General features: G+C 43.6%; 1 protein-coding gene across 1 annotated transcript in view; it reads left to right on the top strand.

Moving 5' to 3' along the window:
* Positions 1-19,304, top strand: part of UBE2F (ubiquitin conjugating enzyme E2 F (putative)) — a 335,459-nt gene that overhangs the window by 19,471 nt on the left and 296,684 nt on the right. Inside the window, exons 3-4 of the mRNA XM_068245372.1 lie at positions 14,513-14,542; positions 17,408-17,473. Of these exons, the coding sequence (XP_068101473.1) occupies positions 14,513-14,542; positions 17,408-17,473 (96 nt within the window). The remainder of the gene's footprint in view (positions 1-14,512; positions 14,543-17,407; positions 17,474-19,304) is intronic.

Genomic DNA, 19,304 nt, shown 5'->3' with positions numbered 1-19,304 from the left:
CATGACCTGGAGATGTTCTAGATGTGAGGGAGAGTGCTGAATTGAGGGTGACACTCAGGCAGCGGGTTTGAGTAACAGGGCGGATGGACGTGTTATTAATATTAATATTAATAGATACATCGGAGAGAAGACTGGATGATTGGGGTGGGAAGATCTATGAGTTCTGTCTCTTCATGGGGGAGTTTAAATAAAAAATCTTGTAAGACGTCCAGGTGAAAATGGCGGATATGCAGGGCAGAGTCGTAGATGCAGGATTTGAAGGAGGAGGGGATGATCAATGGTGTTGCAAGCAGAGGAGGAGGATGCCTATGGTGTAGTTGGGGATATATTTAGCTAGAATTTGGTCCTCATTGACCCTGGTGAGTGCGGATTAAGTAGTGCGAGTCGAGCAGAAAACAGATTGAAGGGGTTCAAATAGAGGGTTAAGTAGAGTAAAGGAACTGGGACAGTTGCTTGTAAACTAGGCATTCAAGAAGTTTGGGGGCTTAGGGAATAAGGGAGTAGGTGTGGTAGCTGGAGCACAGAAAGGATCAAGTGGTAGCACAGGGGCCAGGGCAGAGGAGAAGGAAAGATGTAGATTTGTTCCAGAGTAAAATGTGCTAGAAATTACTTAAAGAACACCTGAAGTTAGAGAGATATGGAGGCTACCATATTTATTTCCTTTTAAACAATGCCAGTTGCCTGGCAGCCCTGATTTGGCTGCAGCAGTGTCTGAATCAGGGCTGTGGAGTCGGTCCAAAAATCCACAGACTCCGACTCCTCAGTTTAGGATTCCACCGACTCCTCGACTCCGACTCCTCCTCCTCTAACTTGCATATTACAATTTTGTTAATTAAAAGTATGTAACATGAAATTTGTGTCTCAACCCCCCTGGCGGTATGAAAAATTCCGCCAGGGGGCAGCGCAGCAGTTTTTTTTTTTTTTTTAAATCATGTAGCGAGCCCAGGGCGAGCGCCTCTGTAGAGTCACTACAGAGGCGCTCTAGCTCATATATGACCTGCTACTGTGTTCTCCTATCTCAGAATTGCCTGATGAAGCGGGATGTGTGCCCGTGAAACGCGTTGCACCGTTTTTGGAGACTAATAAATATCTGTTTATACTGTTTACGGCCTGAATTCAGCCTGGTCATTTTATGTGAGGGTAGTGGTTCCACCCACCCCCTCCTTTTACGTTTTTAACTCATTTTATCCTATTTTGGCGCCTCTATTTACCAATTACCACTCATAGCTTGTCCACCCTAGGTGGAGGGGTGTATCCCCAACTTTTTCTTTCTATAGAGAGCGACTTTTTATACCTGAGTGGGGTCAGGTTATAATTCTCCCCACCTGCCTTCATAGTGGTCGCCTATGTGGTGACCCACACTTGTGAGTATATTCTCATCTCAATTTTTTCCCATACTTGGTTGAACATATTACACTAGATTTGGCTCTCGGTTCTTTTTCCTGTCTTTCAACCAAAAGACTCGGGTTAATTGTGTGATTTGACAGCACAGAATCTGCGCTCCATTCAGCATTTTATGAACCAGCTGATGTAGCTTTAAACAGCAGAGGCAAGTCTGCCAGGGGGCATAGAAGAGGGCATACACAGAGATGTAGAGTGGAGACGGTGAGGCAGAGGATAGAGCGTCGCGGGCACAGACTACAGCTGGGGCCTTTGTGCATTGCACTTTTTGCCGGGCCCTATACTCCATTCCTCTCGGTGATGCCTTCTGGGTGGCCCTGCTGGGAATGTCACATAGTGAGCAACTGCATTGGATCAACATCAACTGTAACCACAGCTGGAGATTTTTTGTTGCAGTGGAGAAATATTTTTTATTTCCCGTGAAAAATTGCAATTTGGCAGGTTTTCATGTTGATCTTTTGGCTTAGTTTGAGTCAGCAAACATCTGGTTTGCATACTTGTCCTTGGTCTGTGCCGCATAAAGCATCAGAGACTTAAAAGCAGCATGGTAGATAGGCAGATAGGGTTTGCGGAAATTAAGGTGGTAGCCTTTCTACCCGCTATTGCAACCAGTTGGCTGAACCATTTTTTCTTTTTATGTCCTATATTTGACAATTATTTAAGGACATAACTTACCACTGGAATTTTTAAATGATGCCAGTAGGAGGTTGGACACTGACAATGTTGGCCATAGTGCTGAGTATGACAAATTGTTGGTGTCCTCTTAGCCTACTCTTTTGACCAAACTCTTGAAACCTTTTTTGAAATCCAAAACTGATGGCTTATTATTCCTACTGTAACACTTTTCTGGGCTTATTTCACAACATAACACCTACGTCTCTCTCACTGTTAAAGCACACCTGAACTGAGAGGGCTATGGAGGATGACATATTTACTTCTTTTTCAACAATACAAATTGCCTGGCTGTCCAGCTGATCATCTGTCTCTAGCAGACCCTGAACATACATACAGATCAGATATTTCTCACTGAAGTCTAACTGGATTGGCCACATGCTTATTTCAGGTGTGTGATTCAGACACTACTGATGACAGAGAGGAGGATAGCCAGGCAACTGGTATTGTTTAAATGGAAATGGATACCATCACCCTCTCAGTCACCATGTCCCTCGCATTTCAGTTGCGCTTCAAGTGAATGGATGAATCTCCAGAGTCAGAATCGCTTATTTTGCCAAGTACAGAGGCATTGTACCTGGAATTGGCTTGGGCACATACAGGTTCTGGAAGGGGGGTGGGGGTTGGATGGTAAGAGTAAGTGGGGTAAAACGTCTGAAAGCCAAGTGCCGAGACTGCCATATTACAGCGCCACCAGTCACACCTGGCAATCCCTTCTTATCCCTAAGGAGACATGGGGGGGGGGGGTTCAGCAATGATCGCCCAGTTCTTCATGAAAGAAACCGACGGTGATGGCTAGCGCTGCTGAGGATCCCGATTGCTGGCGTCTGGCAGTGCTGGCCGAGGTGTTCCAGTTCAAAAGGTGCAGTATTATTTTTTTTTCATTTCTGTGGTGAATCCAGACTCCTTGGAAGCATTCAGCAGGGCTTGCCAAGATAATCTGGCTGTCACAGAAACGTCCGACCACAGCGGCCCTTACTTTCGGATTAGCAACTGGCATAATGGATAGGCTGAACTAACGGTGTCCCTGCTGCGGTGGTGCAGCAGTAGTCAAGCGATGGAGCCGGTATCCAGCGAGGCCAAAGGTGTTCTGATCGGCGCAGTGTTTTCTGACCTGGGTAGCAGCGGTGGTCTCCACACACACCTGCACACCTGCACACACAACGGACCCAGGTAGCGGCAAGTTGGAAAAAACTCAGTACCCGAACTCCCCACGACCCGCACCAACGTACCAGGCTACACCGGGCCACTGTACATACCTCCGGAGGGAAATCAAGATGAATTGGTAGGGAAAAGGGAAGAAAAACAAGAATAGGCCAGAATTCTCTGGCCATGGCTGCCAATTAAGGCAGAAGTGTTGGTGCCCACCCCTTTTTTTAAATACTAACACAACGTCCCCGTATCTTCAGCTGATGCCCAGTCTTTAATTTGCTTTGTGACTCTACATCTGGTGAGGACTGTTCCTCCTCAAACCTAGTTACCTGAAATGCAGCCGTATCTCTTTCTACTTGCTCCTATATTTTTCCTCATTGGGTACTCTCAGCCTCTTGACAAAGCTTGCATTAGATTTATGTTATTTTATTTAGCTGGTATAAAGTTCTGTTCATTACATTATCTTTGGTGTAATATATGAGTAACCATCATTAGGAGCACCAGACTCTGAGACGTTGCCTTCATTTAGGAATCTTGGCACCAGATATGATTCAGACTTGTATTTACTGATGTATTTTTATTGTCTGCTCTTGTTATCCGTTTTGCCCAGGTTCACTCTTGTCCATATTATTTGTATGACTTCTCTTTTTGATTTAACCTTTTTATTTTTATAGATGTTTTGCATTGTCTTCGGATCTTTGGATTAAATTCCTGGCTTCCTGGCAGGCTTTTATATGCTACATATGTGTATCAGCAGGAACATGGACCTATTTGTTGTTCTGGTCTCTTGAAGCAGGAATATCGTTCCCTTTGCTGCTCTTAGGGTCAAAGGGCGAAGCGTTGGAAACTGGAAAAGTGCCTACGCTGCTGCTTTCATTACATCCTTTTTATTAGAAATGTCTAGTGGATCAGTTTCATTTTGTAACCATGAATTGCCAGTCTCTGTACCTTGCTACTTCTATCATCTGATGGATAATTTGATGCTAGCCCTTGCTTTTTCTGTAAGGTCTGGTAAGAATAAATGTCATAGTTTTTGCTGTGTTGGCTTTTCGGTTCTGTCTTGCTGCTGAGGCAGATAAGAATATATGCATTTCCTGGGAGTTTAAAATAAAGAATATTTATCACAGTACAACAGTTTATGGAAGTGGAACAAGTATGTTCTGCTTTGTCACTTTATTTTACTACTAGATTTGTTTTGCTGTGTTATATGTTCAGAGCCATACAGGAATTAAGAATTAAGTTACATCATTACTGTAACTTAAAGGGAACCTGAAGTGAGAGGGATATGGAAGCAGCCATATTTATTTCCTGTTAAACAATGCCAGTTGCCTGGCAGTCCTGCTGATCCTCTGTCTCTAATATATGTATCCATAGACCCTGAACAAGTATGCAGTTAAGATGTTTCGGACAAGATCAGCTGCATGCTTGTTTCAGGTATGTGATTCAGACAATACTGCAGCCAAAGAGATCAGCAGGACTGCCAGGCAACTAGTATTGTTTAAAAGGAAATATGGAAGCCTTCATATACCTCTCACTTCAGGTTCCCTTTAAAGCGGTCCTGGACGGCAAACTTTTTAATGTTAAAAAATGCACAATACCCAGTACAGAAAAATAAATAAGGAACAATTTATATTTCCTTAAAGTATTAAGTGTACATAATGAAGAGTTTTTTCCATGTACCCAATATCACATATACATGCACTCCAAATGACTGACCATTCACTACCCTGTATTTCTTTAATTTTTTCTTTCCTTATATTGTTTCTTTAATTTTATTCCTGGTAATATAACATCCTGACATTAAGCTTGCACATAGAAATGCACTCACTCCTGCACAGCGCACATATTTACTCATTACATACAGTCTTACACACCGATGCACCTTGCTGAAATCGGCACTGCAACACAACAGTGTGCCTGAGCCATTACTCATACGCTATACACACCAGCAATACTGTTACCCAATGCTATACATGCCCACATTGTTCATGATTCACCCCTGTACTATATGCTAATAGACACACTGGACAACCCTGCACTGTAGTCACAAGCAAGACAAGGCACAGAACATTAATATTGCGCTTTTCTCCTGGCGGACTCAAAGCGCTTGAGCTGCAGCCACTAGGGTGCCCTCTATAGGCAGTTGCTGTGTAAGGGAGTCTTGCCCAAGGTCTCCTAGTAAATAGGTGCTGGCTTACTCGGAAGAGCCGAGACTTAAACGCTTGTCTCCTGTACCAGAGGCAGAGCCCTTAACCAGTACACTATCCAGCCACTGCAAACACTTTCCTACACCCTGTACTATCCTCTGTCTTTCACTGTGCCCACCATACACCAATCTGCTGGCAGATTTTGATACATTCTGTTGTCTTTCACCATGCCCAACAGGCCCCAATCTGCTAGTATCATTGACAACCATTGGCCGTTAATGCACAGTGCTTACCTTGGTCACCTCACACAAGTTCTTAACGAATACTTCTCTGCCACATTTAGAATTGGTGTCACATAACCTGGTGATGCAGGATCCTTGCTGTAACTACTTTATATGGAGTGTACTTTCTATACTATGCCAAGAAACAGTTTCTGAAAATATACCAAATTTGACATGCTTCTTGGCCTGCTCACTGTTGTGCATATTAACTAGACTAGAGCCTAAAATGCGTTTCAGTTGAGGCATTTACTACATCAGATATTCGCCACACATATGAGCATTTTAGTCAGCTGTATGTTAGACATATGCTTCTTCAGTGCTTGCTTTCAAGCTCTGCATGTGCTTACTGCAATACCTGCTGTGCCTTGCGGACAGCTGGTACGGAGTTGGTTGTTATTACTCCATCTGACTTCTGCACATGCCCAGTTTCTGCAGGATGTATGATGTCTTATGCTTGTATAATGAAGGTGTCATTGCAGTAAAAATCAGGAAGTTTTAAATCGGGAGGATATCATTTATTAGCTAACTTATTAAAAAAAGAAGTAAGCTTATGGCTAATGAGCCTTCTTCCGACTTTATTCATCAGGAATAGAGTCTGAAGAAAGCTTATCAGCCAAAAGCTTACTGTATATACTCGCATATAAGCCGTCCCGTGTATAAGCCGAGGTACCCACTTTTCCCTCAGAAATCAGGAAAAAGTGATTGACTCACATATAATCCCCCTCCCCAGTAAAGCCACTGCCCCAGTAGCCAAATGTTCCCCGGTACAAGTCAGCCTCCCTCCTCATAGCCAGATGTGCCCCAGGATCATACAGCTGTGTCTGAAGAAGCCACTAGATAGCGTCATAGATATGAGACCGTGATTGCCACATAGGAAGAATCCCTGATCATTGCATTGCTGACACGTTGCTTGCGCACTCTGCTTCACAAGCCAGGGGACACAGGTAGTCTTGAGCAGCGCAATCTGCAAACCATGTTGCTGGGGATGCGGGGCACAGACACGTTCTGCTCCACTGACTCGCATATTAGCTGAGGGGGTAACTTTTCAGCACATTTTTTTCCCAGAACGTCCCTGGGACAGCACCCCTCCTCTGAGACTTGTCTCCCCTCCCAATTCTGGACAGGAAGCTATTAAACAAATAAATTTGCATAATGGACAGCAGTACATGTATAAATACAAGCCACTTACAATGATCCTCAGTTGTTTTTCCTGTCCCGGACAGAGCTGATGGAGGGGCCTCGGTGCTCCCATGTCAGGTGGCAGGTGCAGCGTGTGGGGCAGGCAAGGACGGGCTGAGCAGGGGACTCAGTGTGCTATGCGCCCAGCGTGGTGGAGGCTTCTCCTTGAAGTGCGGAAGTTTTATGGACGGCAGAGCGCGAACCGGAAGTTCCGGCGGAAGCGCAATGACGTCATGTGCAGGCGTCCCACATGACTGATCACATGATCAGGCCTGATTGCAGGCCCTCGGTGGTGATCATTACGGCGATTGGCTGCAGGGAACAGAGGCAGCTGCTGGCAATTAAGGAGGAGGAGGGTAAGATTTAAAAAAGATCTGTTGTTTGTCCATGACTCAATGCTGTTTGGTGGATCATGGAGGACGCCGCAGGCCTTTCCTCACTGCAATCTGCAGGGACTGGCTCTGAACCCTCTCTGGTGAGACATTGTTTGCGCTGTTTCTGCGGATTATGCTGTTTAAGTTACACTGAGGGGACTGATAGTTTTTTCTTATCTATATATTTCAGCCTAAACTTCCAAAAGCTGACAAAGATAAGGAAAAGGATAAATCTTCTCAGTCCACTCTGAGTAAACACTCATCATCCTCCAAAGAACTACCGGTAACTACCGCCAGGCTTACCGCATGTTCAAGGCTTTATGAATTGACATTTGCTGACAATTTACTGACATGTGTTGTCGGTAACTGCAGCCAAGTCGGTAATTTAGCTCCCTGGTCGGTAATGTCAGCTTTTCATGCGGTAACAGCCTTTATGAATTGACATTTTGCTAAGTGGTCGGTAAAGTCTGCTGTTTTCAGCATTACCGCATGAGGTAATGCTTTATGAATCGAGGCCTTAATGGGATGGATGCGCTCGGAGATGTCTTCAGCCATAAAAGAAATTAAGGATTCTGCTATAGCATCATCCTCATCAGCTATAGCAGATCCTAGGGAGGACATTTCCCCTTTGGAGGTCACTTCCCCTATGGAAGGCACTTCAGCCAATCTTGATGTCACTGTCCCTATACCTTCCCTATCTGTTCCTAAAAGAAAGAGAGGAGAGGATTCAGAAGAGTCAGAGAATTCTGGGGAGGAGGGTGAAATATCTTCCTTTGAAGAGATTTCCCCTGAGGATACATCTGATAAACCAGACAAAGGGCAGAAATTTGCTTTTTCTCCGGACCTAATGAAGGCTCTATTATCTGATATGCATACGGCTATGGGTATTACGGTTGAACAGAGAACTTTAACACCCTTGGATCAGATGTACGAAGGTTTGTCAGATCCCCATTCCAGTTTTATCCCAGTTCATTCTTCTCTAAAGGATATGATTAAGAAGGAGTGGGATGAACCTGAAAAGAGAGCCATTTGGCCTCGTTCATTAAATCGTAGATACCCGTTTTGTGCGGAGGACCAGAAATTCTGGGGTACATCTCCCAAGCTTGACCCATCTTTTTCCAGGGTGTCAAAGAAAACAGATTTGCAGTTCGAAAATTTTGGAAACTTAAAGGATCCAATTGACAAGAAAGCGGATAATCTCCTCAGAAGAGCTTGGGAGTCCTCATCACTAACTTTTAAACCTGCAGTAGCCTCAACAGCAGTAGGAAGATCCCTGAAATACTGGTTGATGGAAACACAGGACAAAATTGCTTCTGGGGTTCCTAGAGAGGAGATATTAAAGGACTTTCCTAAACTATTCAATTCCACCAATTATCTCACTGATGCAGCAGATGATACGGTGAAGTTGACAGCCAGAACCACGGCTTTAGTAAATTCTGCTAGACGTGGTATATGGGTAAAGACGTGGCAGGGAGATAACTCTTCCCGCTCTAAATTATGTAGTCTACCTTGTGAGGGGGAATTTCTTTTTGGCTCAAAGTTAGAGCAGACTTTGGAAAGAACTGCTGATGCCAAAAAGAATTTTCCTGTTAAGAGGAGGTCCTTTCCACCCAAACGCTCCTTTCGTTCCTCTAAACCGGAACAGGACCCCAAGGCTTCATCGAGAAAGAGATGGGGTCCAAGTAGGCCTCAGAAAGCCAAATCAAACTTTGCCCATACCTCCCAGCAGAATAAACAATGACGTCAGGATCCCGGTGGGGGGAAGACTGGCCCATTTTTACGAGCAGTGGCTCCTTCTTCCTCAAAATCTCTGGTTACAGAGACTTGTGTTGGAAGGGTATGCCATAGAATTTCAGTCCCCCCCCCCCCCCCCCCCCCCTCGCGAAGGTTCTGGGTAAATCAAAGACCAAAGAAAAATTCAGACAGTGGCATTACAAAAGGAAGTAACTATATTGCTACAAAAAGGAGTTATCAGAGAGGTCCCATCATGCCAGAGGGGTCAGGGATATTATTCACCGGTCTTTCTTGTAAAAAAAAGCCTCAAGGGGAGTTCCGCTTCATCCTCAATCTGAAGGGGTTGAACAAAGCTGTAAAATATTGAAAATTCAGGATGGACAATATCAACTCTGTTATAAGTCTGTTACAGAAGGATTGTTTCCTGGCATCATTGGATCTCAAGGACGCCTATCTACACATCCCGATAGAACTACAGTCTCTCAGCAGTTCCTAAGGTTTGCCATCAGCGTTCAGGAAGAGGTAAGGCACTTCCAGTTTAACGCTTTACCTTTTGGATTAGCCTCGGCTCCTTGGTTGTTCACGAAGGTCATGTCCGAGGTTTTGGCTGTTTTGAGGAAAAGATCTATTAATGTTTTAGCCTACCTGGATGATCTTTTGTTTTGGGGTGAATCAGTAGATTCCTTAAAAATCCAGATTAATTCGGCTCTGGAATTGCTCCAATCTCTAGGATGGATTATTAACTGGTCTAAATCATCTATTCAACCTAAACCTTAGGTTTTGTTATTTCTACTTGTGATGAAAAAGTGTTTTTGCCTCAGAGAAAGATAACTGCTATTCTTAATGCTGTTCTTTCTTTTCAGACCACAGGTACCATTACGCTAAGAAGGGCTATGTCGGTTCTAGGCCTTCTAACCTCCTCCTTCCCTGCAGTCCAGTGGGGACAACTCCATTCAAGAATACTTCAAAATTGGATCCTAAAAAATTGGAACAGAAAGGTGACGTCCTTAGAAAAAAGGTTGCTAATTCCTTTCAGAGTAAAGGCAGCTCTCAGCTGGTGGCAGAATCCAGTACGTCTGTCCGAAGGTCGGCCGTGGTTTTCTCCAGTAGAAAAAATCATGACAACAGACGCCAGCTCCTGGGGATGGGGGGCACATATAGACTTACTACCAGCACAGGGTCAGTGGTCCACTTTGATGAAAAGAAGATCATCAAACAGCAGAGAGTTACAGGCAGTATGGATGGGCCTACTTCACTTTCGCAATTACATCAGTCACTGTCATGTTCTAGTACGTTCAGACAACGCCAGTGTGGTGGCATACATCAACAGGCAAGGAGGGACGAAGAGTCACCTTTTATGGTCTCAGACCTCAAAAATCCTGTTGTGGGCAGAGAAAAATTTAAAAATCCATCAGAGCAGTGCATCTGAGGGGTGTGAACAATTATCTTGCGGATTACCTAAGCAGATCGGCTCTAAAGCAGGACGAGTGGGCCCTGAACTCGAAGGTTTTCCAGGAGATCTGCATGACATGGGCTCATCCAGAAGTGGATCTATTTGCAAGGAGGAGCAACGCAAGGTGTCAACTCTTTTGTTCCCTATGGCCCCAGGACAAGCCATGGGCGATAGATGCTTTTTCGATAGATTGGAGTGTCAGACTAATGTATGCCTTTCCCCCTCTATCCCAGATTCCGAAGGTTCTCAGCAAGATTTGTCGAGACAGGGCTCGAGTAATTTTGATAGTCCCGTTTTGGCCGAAAAGACCGTGGTTCAGTCTATTACAGAAATTATCGATCAGTCCTCCGTTGCTTTTGCCTCAACGTCTGGATCTATTGCAGCAGGGGCCAGCTTTTCATCCAAATCTTCAGCAGATGCATCTCTCTGCATGGAACCTGAGTGGAACATTCTAAAGTCTAAGGGGTTTTCAGATGGTCTTTCGGAAACCTTGATTCAGAGTCGAAAGAAAGTGACAAGAGTAATTTATCAGAAAGCCTGGCGAATCTATAATAACTGGTGTTTGGAGAAATCTGTGAATGTTCATTCATCGACATCAGTTTTAGAATTCCTGCAGGCAGTGTTTGAAAAAGGACTGAGTGTTAGTACGTTAAAAGTACAGACAGCGGCAATCAGTGTTTTCCTACAAAGAAGACTAGCTCAGGAGGAGTTAATTCTTCGTTTTTTTTCAGGCAATTAAAAGGTTCCGTCCAGTTTTGGTTCCGAGAACCCCGTCTTGGGATCTGAACATAGTTTTACAGGCTATGTGTGGTCCTCCCTTTGAGCCAATAGATCAAGTTGCGGAAAAGCTGTTATCCTTGAAGATGGCATTTCTTCTTGCTATTACTTCGGCAAGAAGGGTAGGAGAGTTACAGGCTTTGTCAATTAAGCCTCCCTACTGTATTATTTCAGAAGACAAGGTTACTTTGAGACCAGATATTGCCTTCCTTCCAAAGGTAGTTTCAACTTTTCACAGAACTCAGGAGATTTTTCTTCCTTCCTTTTGTGAGAAACAGTCTAATGAGAAAGAGAAACATCTTCATTGTCTGGACGTCAGAAGGTGTCTACTTCAATACTTGGAGAGGTCTAAATCATGGAGGAAGACAGATGCTTTGTTCATCCTGTTTGCTGGAAAGAATAGGGGGCTCCGTGCATCGAAACCAACTATTGCTAGATGGATAAGACAAGCTATTCTAATGGCATATCAATCACAGGGTAAAGTCCTTCCAACATCTGTCAAAGCTCATTCTACAAGAAGTGTCGCAACCTGATGGGCAGAGAGAGCTGGAGCTTCCATCGAGCAGATTTGTAGAGCGGCTACCTGGTCCAGCCAAAACACATTTGTAAAACATTACAGACTAAATTTATTATCAAGTGGTGATCTAGCCTTTGGTAGAAAAGTTCTACAGGCAGTAGTCCCACCCTAATGAGAATCTTGTTTATCGTCTCAGAGGAGGGGTGCTGTCCCAGGGACGTTCTGGGAAAGGCCACACTTACCGTCGGTAAGGACTTTTCCAGTAGTCCAGGGGACAGCACCCCTACTTCCCACCCTATGTGGGAAACTATTAAGACGAAATTTTGCAAGCATCGTATGGTGAGTCCGGGTCATCTTTGTTATTACTGAGGATCATTGTAAGTGGCTTGTATTTATACATGTACTGCTGTCCATTATGCAAATTTATTTGTTTAATAGCTTCCTGTCCAGAATTGGGAGGGGAGACAAGTCTCAGAGGAGGGGTGCTGTCCCCTGGACTACTGGAAAAGACCTTACCGAAGGTAAGTGTGGTCTTTAATGCTGAAAAATGAGGTTTATACGTGAGTATATAGTCCTTTTTTTTCTTTTAGGTTAGGCAATAAATGTTATCATCCTTAATTCAAAACTTCCTGGTTTTACTGATGGCTATCACAGTACACGCGTAGATGATGCGGCGATCCGGCGGCTCGATTAGCCGCCGGATCACCTCTTCCGCTCGCCCGCACGTGCGCCGGATTCGATACCCGCTCGTCCCTGCACCGCTTATCTTCCGCTCGATTCCCTGACATTGTCCCCTCGCGGGGAACGAGCAGGGAATCGGCGGTAGCAAGATCCGTCCTGTCGGATCTTATCAATCAAGCCGCATCAGCGGCTCGATTGATAAGCCACATCGCCGCCTCATCTACCCGGGTAGATGAGGCTTTACTCACAAACCGGTTACGTTCCGGAAGTTTGTTTGAATTTGTTTATAAGCGGAGTAGGGATATACATTGGGGAAACGTGGCTAAATTATTTTCTGTTGGACATAGAGCATAAACAATGTTTTTTGGTTGGTTTCAACATGTTAATTTGACGTTAACTGTTTATAATAGTTTATGCAATACTGTAACGTGATAACTAAAATAAGTAATAAACGGGAAAAAAGAAACAAATTTATATTTTGTACATGTAGATAATTTGGTTTGTTTGTATAAAGTCCTTTGTAAGTAGGGGACTGCCTGTACAATACTCTGCTGCTATCACTGTTGCAGTAAAACTAGATAGGCTATAAAGGGATACTGTAGGGGGGTCGGGGGAAAATGAGTTGAACTTACCCGGGGTTTCTAATGGTCCCCCGCAGACATCCTGTGTTGGCGCAGCCACTCACCGATGCTCCGGCCCCGCCTCCAGTTCACTTCTGGAATTTCTGACTTTAAAGTCAGAAAACCACTGCGCCTGCGTTGCCATGTCCTCACTCCCGCTGATGTCACCAGGAGTGTACTGCGCAGACACAGACCATACTGGGCCTGTGCTGTGCGCTCTTGGTGACATCAGCGGGATCGAGGACATGGCAACGCAGGCGCAGTGGTTTTCAGACTTTAAAGTCTGAAATTCCAGAAGTGAACCGGAGGCGGGGCCGGAGCATCGATGAGTGGCTGCGCCAACACAGGATGTCTGCGGGGGACCGTTAGAAGCCCCGGGTAAGTTCAACTCATTTTCCCCTGACCCCCCTACAGTATCCCTATAAGGGCCTGTTCTCACTACAAAGTAGCAACACGGTAGAGCTAACATTTTGCACGGGTGATTTTAGCACAGTAAAATCACTGTACACTCGCGATTCAGAGAGATCACTATCAGCGCTTTTATAAGCACTGTATCGCGATGGCTCCTGAATTGTGGCAAAATGCTGCAGGGAACACGTTTTGCGATCTGCTAATCGCGAAACACCTGCGGTCGGTGGCAGTGAGATCACTGCCATAAGCTTGTTATTGCATTTTGGCGATTAGCGGGAATCGCCCGCTAATAGCCCAAGTGAGAACGGGCCCTCTGTGGGATGGAAAAGGCCATAAATGTTACCTCCAGCTTTGTGCAGACATCTGAATCAATGATACAAACCTAGGTAAGACTTTTGGGAAATATTTTACACTAAGCAGTATTTTGTTACCATGCTTTTTAAAGGGTTTCTGTTTGGGTGTAAAAAAAACAAACAAGTGTCACTTACCTGGGGCTTCTAAAGGCCCCCTGTAGATATCCTGTCCTGCGCTGTCATGGGTCACCATGGGTCACCTTCCAATTATTCGTCTAACCAGACGAATGTAACTGGGGCTGTGCGGCCTTGGTCCTCGATCACATCTTCGGGAGCTTACTACTTCGTACTGCACCTGTGCAGTAAGTTCCCGGGGACGCAAGCGGGAGCGAGGGCGGCCGTGCAGCCGCAGTGACATTTATCAAGTTAGACAACTAATTGGAAGGTCACCCATGGCGGGGAACGGAGGATTCTTGAGTGACGGCGCCGGACAGGATATCTGCAGGGGGCCGTTAGAAGCCCCAGGTAAATGACTCTTTTTAGTATTTTTTATACCACTACAGAACCCCTAAAACAAGCCAAAGCTGTTGCAGACAGAATGTAGCACTTTACAAAATTCAGTAGTAAATGTATTTATTATTAAGCATTTATATTATGACCTGTAAAGTGATTACTTGTGTTCCACACTTTTTCTACTAAAGCAGGCAAATTAGGTATTCTTGGTAATAAGTGTTTGTTTGTTTTTTTATCATTGACAAATCTGCTTTTATAGATTTGTATTTTAAAGTTGTGCTCATGTTTGTTTTTTCCTTTTTTATAGAAGTAGCAGAACTTGAAGCAAATTTACCATGTAAGTAGACAAGTTTCGTTTCATTGTTTTTGATTACTTTTTTTCACAGGGTTTGTTGTGTTTCTACAACCAGTGATCTTGTGATGAATGAAAATGATTTATATAAGAAAATGAGAACAAGTATTCAGTAGTCAACTCAAGAGAAAAACAGTCAGAGCTTTTATTATGTTTTTTTTAAATGATGAAAACTCCAGTTTGAAAGTGACTAGTGCAGGGCTGGGCAAACTATGCACAGCCTGAGCCGCATACTGTGGACCGCAGGGCGCATTCCTAAAATTCATCCCTGCCCCCCTCCCTGCAGAGTTGCAAGGGGAAGGAAACCAAGGGTCACCTACTTGCCTTTTCTTGCGTCAGGTCTCCATGGCCACAGGGCATCACGTGAGACGTGCCAGTGTTTAATACGTCCTTAAGGCGCCTCACGTGATGCCCTGTGGCCATAGAGACTCGATGCAGGAAGCAGCGAGTAGGTGAGTGTACAAAGGGAGGTTAATCGAAGAAGGGGTTTGCAGCATTTGGCCCGCAGGCGTATTTTGCCCAGGGCTGCTCTGGTGGATTGCTGCATATCTTTTTCGTGGTAATGCTGCACACTTTGCAGCCTTATATTCTCACCAGCACTGATTACTGTCACTAATGGAGCTTTTCTGTACCTACAAATAGATAATGGAACCTGTCCTGTTTAAATGCTGTGTGGTCTTGGCCACGATGCTGCAGCTCCGTTTCAGGGTGTTGCCAATCTTGTCATTACCTAGGCCATCTTTATGTAGAACAATTTTTTAAAGCGGATCCGAGATGAAAAACTAACTATAACAAGTAACTTGTCTATATATGTTATCTGAAGTTTAGATAGTTTACACAGCAAATCTAGCTGCAAACAGCTTTAACCACTTAAGCCCTGAGTGTATTTTCCCCTTATGGACCAGAGCAATTTTCACATTTCAGCACGCCTCCCAATCATTTGCCAATAACATTACCACTACTTATCACAACAAAATGATCTGTATCTTGTTTTTTCTGCCACTAATTAGGCTTTCTTTGGGTGGTACCTTTTGCTAAGAATTATTTTCTTCTAAATGCATTTTAATGGGAATATTAAGAAAAAAAATAAAAAAAATCATTATTTCTCAGTTTTCAGCCATTACAGTTTTAAAATTCTACATGCTTCCATAATTAAAACCCACATTTTATTTGCCCATTTGTCCTGGTTATTAAACCATTTAAATTATTTTGCTTTCACAATGTATGGCGCCACTATTTCATTTGGAAATAAAGGTGCATGTTTTCAGTTTTGCGTCCATCACTATTTACAAGACCATAATTTAAAAAAATAACAGTAATATACCCTCCTGACATACATATTAAAAAGGTTCAGTCCCTAAGGTAAGTGTTTATGTCGTTTTGTTTTTTTTTTACTTTATTTTATTATTATTTTTAAATGCAAAAGTTTTATTTGGGCATTTATGGGAGAGAGTGGGAGGTAAGGGGTTAATTTTAAATTATGTGTAGGTCTCTTTATTAAAGTAAATGATTGTAGGTGAAATTTTACTCTTTGGCCACAAGATGTCCTCAGTTATTAGCTTCCTGCGCATGCTTTTAGTACACAAACAGGAACTAATGCGTGTAAGTGTAACGTACAGTGTTTACAAATGACTGCAGGCATCTAATTGATGTCGCGATCATGGACACGGGGAACTAGAAAAATTAATGGGAACTGCGTTCCCATTCATTGATCTCCAGGCTAACATGTAGCAGTGAGAACTAGTGCGTGAGCACGTGAGAGCACGCACAGTGGCGATTGTGGCAGAGTTACGAATATCTACTCCCCTGAGGCTTAGATAAAGTTTTTAGGGGAGTAGATATACTGTACTGTAAACATTAAGTAGTTAATAGAATATGATTATTTAATCCTGTGATACAATGACAGCAGCCATGTTGTTTGTAAACATTACACAGAGGCAGGCTTATCTGCATCTTGAGCAAAGCAACCTAATCCCCCCTCCTCCCCTCTGCCTCTGAAATCTCTGGCTAGAAATACCTCCCCCTCCTCCTGCCCAGACTGAGCTCCCATGAGCCCTTGCTACTGTCTGAAAGTGCCTTGGCTCTCTGAAAACCTGTTGGCGTGGCTTGTTTAGTTTATAGGGAATTAGGGTATTAAAACAAAAACAAAAAAGTATTTGGCTTGAGGAATGCCCTATAAACAATAGGAAAGGAACACAATTATGCAATGTGTAAAAGTTCATCTCGGATCCACTTTAAGATCCCGAGAGAATTCTCTGCCATGATGTGCCATGATGAACTTCCAGTAGCCAGTATGAGAGCGTGTAAAGCCTGGTACAGACATCCAATCTTGATTGGCCAATTTGGCCACTTACATGCAGATGAGAGATTACCTACACAATGGTTGTGAGATATTTTGGTGGGAAATTTTACACTTTTACAAGCGAGTGCTTTACTTTGAATCAGTGTTATATCTTCAGTATTGTCCCATGAAAAATATAATAAAATAATTAGTTTGAGAGGTGTATTCACTGTGAGATACTGTACATAATTATAAGTATACTACCTCTTTAATTGTGTTATTTGTATTGATGTAATAAGGGGTTTAACAAGTGGAGGTTAAACTGCCAGATGCAGACGACAAGCTTTTCCTATTATTACTTTTGTGTAGATATCTCCCAAAAGCATGTCCAAAAAAAATATCTGTTCATCTAAAAAACAAAAAAAAATTCTGAATCAATCAATAATGAAATGCATAAATAAGATTGAAATAATAGGGTTTGATAGGTAAAATAAATATTTTGTTCACTGCATTGTTTGACTATTTTATGTGTTTGTCTTACTGATTTATTGTTTGTAATTGTATTCTAGGTACATGTAAAGTGAATTTCCCAGATCCCAACAAGTTACATTATTTCCAGCTGATCGTGAGCCCAGGTAATACACACATTACTTTGTGTAGTTTTCTACCGTGCATCTGATGTGGCATCTCTCTCTACTGGGTAATTTGAAGTCAGAAGAAAGATGTGAACTGTATAAGGTTTCTCTTTAAAGGGACACTTAAGTCAAACAAAAAAAATGAGTTTTACTCACCTAGGGCTTTCAATAGCCCCCTGCAGCTGTCCGGTACCCTCGCCGTCTCCCTCCAATCCTCCTGGCCCCGCCGGCAGCCACTTCCTGTTTCGGTGGCAGGAGCTGACAGGCTGGGGCCACGAGTGATTCTTCGCGTTCCCAGACACATTAGCACCCTCTATGCTGCTATATGGTATATGATATATGCTATAGCAGCATAGATGGCGCTATTGTGGCCAGGAACGCGAAGAATCACTCGTGTCCCCAGCCTGTCAGCTCCTGTCACCGAAACAGGAAGTGGCTGCCGGCGGGGCCAGGAGGATCGGAGGGAGACGACGAGGGCACCGGACAGCTGCAGGGGGCTATTGGAAGCCCCAGGTGAGTAAAACTCATATTTTTTGTTTGACTTAAGTGTCCCTTTAAATTGATGGTCTTTTTAGTGTCGAGGAATATGGATGTGCTTGGTTAGTTACAAAGTTATGATTGGCTTTGGTTAAATATGACCCAGTATAGAACCACTAGGAATGATCAAGGAACAGATTTCTTTGTTCCTATTTGTTTCTATCTCAGAAAACAACACACATATAAGTAGATAAATACTTGCTCTACTTACATAACGTATGTATTGCACTGTTCACGTTTTGATTTTATTGATTTGTCTACAGTTAAAAAAGAGAAAATCCTTGTTAGCATTTCCCATTTTAACTGTGGCTATTTTGAAGCCAATCCTGATGTCATTTCCTCTTACTCCCCTCTGCCTGATTTACCCACCCTTACTATAGAAAGTGCATTGTCTCAGCATTGGAAATACTGGCCAGTCAGAGAGGAACAGAGGTATGGGAGGGGAAAACAGGAGGGAAAGAGGCTTCAGTCAATCAGGCTGCATTAGTTAAGTCTGAGGGGAAGTAGAGAAGCAAAAAAGGACAACCCGGCATGCCCTGCAACTTCCTTTTTGTGTACCAAATTTTGTGTGTACCAAAAAAAGTCATCTAAACTGGGGAATGATCATTTATCAACAAGAAAGGTAATAGTGATTTTAACTTTTGGATTACCTGTTTAGCATCCTTATTACTTGTTCACCAGATAAAAATAAAGAATTGATTTTTGATTTTATGCCCGACAGTTACACTTTAATTAGGGAAAGAAACATTGTTGGCTCAGACTTTGCTGCTCCCTTTCCCTCTGCTGAACATGCTGCTCATCTCCTCTCATGCATTGTTATATGAGACGTGTGAGCACATGCAGAGTTTGCTGGAGTGTTAGAGCCAAAAATGTCTTACTGCGCATGCGCTACTAAACTAACTGAGGGTCAGAGATCACGGACGGCTGCTATAGTCAGAAGGGAGCAGACACTGCACTTAGCTTCTACAACCATGCCAAGGACATATATTTGGGCTCACTGACATATATTATCCGCCTTGGTATTCCTTTAAATGGAAGATCCAAGGGAAAAAAAACGTTCTACTTACCCGGAGCTTCCTCCAGCCCCTGGCAGCTGATATGTCCTTTGCTGTAGCTCTGGTTTCCCGGGGTCTGCCAACCTGACCAGGTCTAGAGCATTTCCAGTGAGACCACGTGAACGCGATCACGAGAGGCGTGTTCGCGCAGTGGATGCTGACTGTAATTAAACGGGTTCAGTTTAGCCAACTTGAGACTCGCATAGACATATGTATGAGTGAGTAAAATGTCACAAGAC

This window comes from Hyperolius riggenbachi, chromosome 7 (assembly GCF_040937935.1).
Source record: "Hyperolius riggenbachi isolate aHypRig1 chromosome 7, aHypRig1.pri, whole genome shotgun sequence".
Classification (NCBI taxonomy): domain Eukaryota; kingdom Metazoa; phylum Chordata; class Amphibia; order Anura; family Hyperoliidae; genus Hyperolius; species Hyperolius riggenbachi.
The sequence above is the reverse complement of the archived record's forward strand: the minus strand, read 5'-3'. Positions and strand labels throughout refer to the sequence as shown.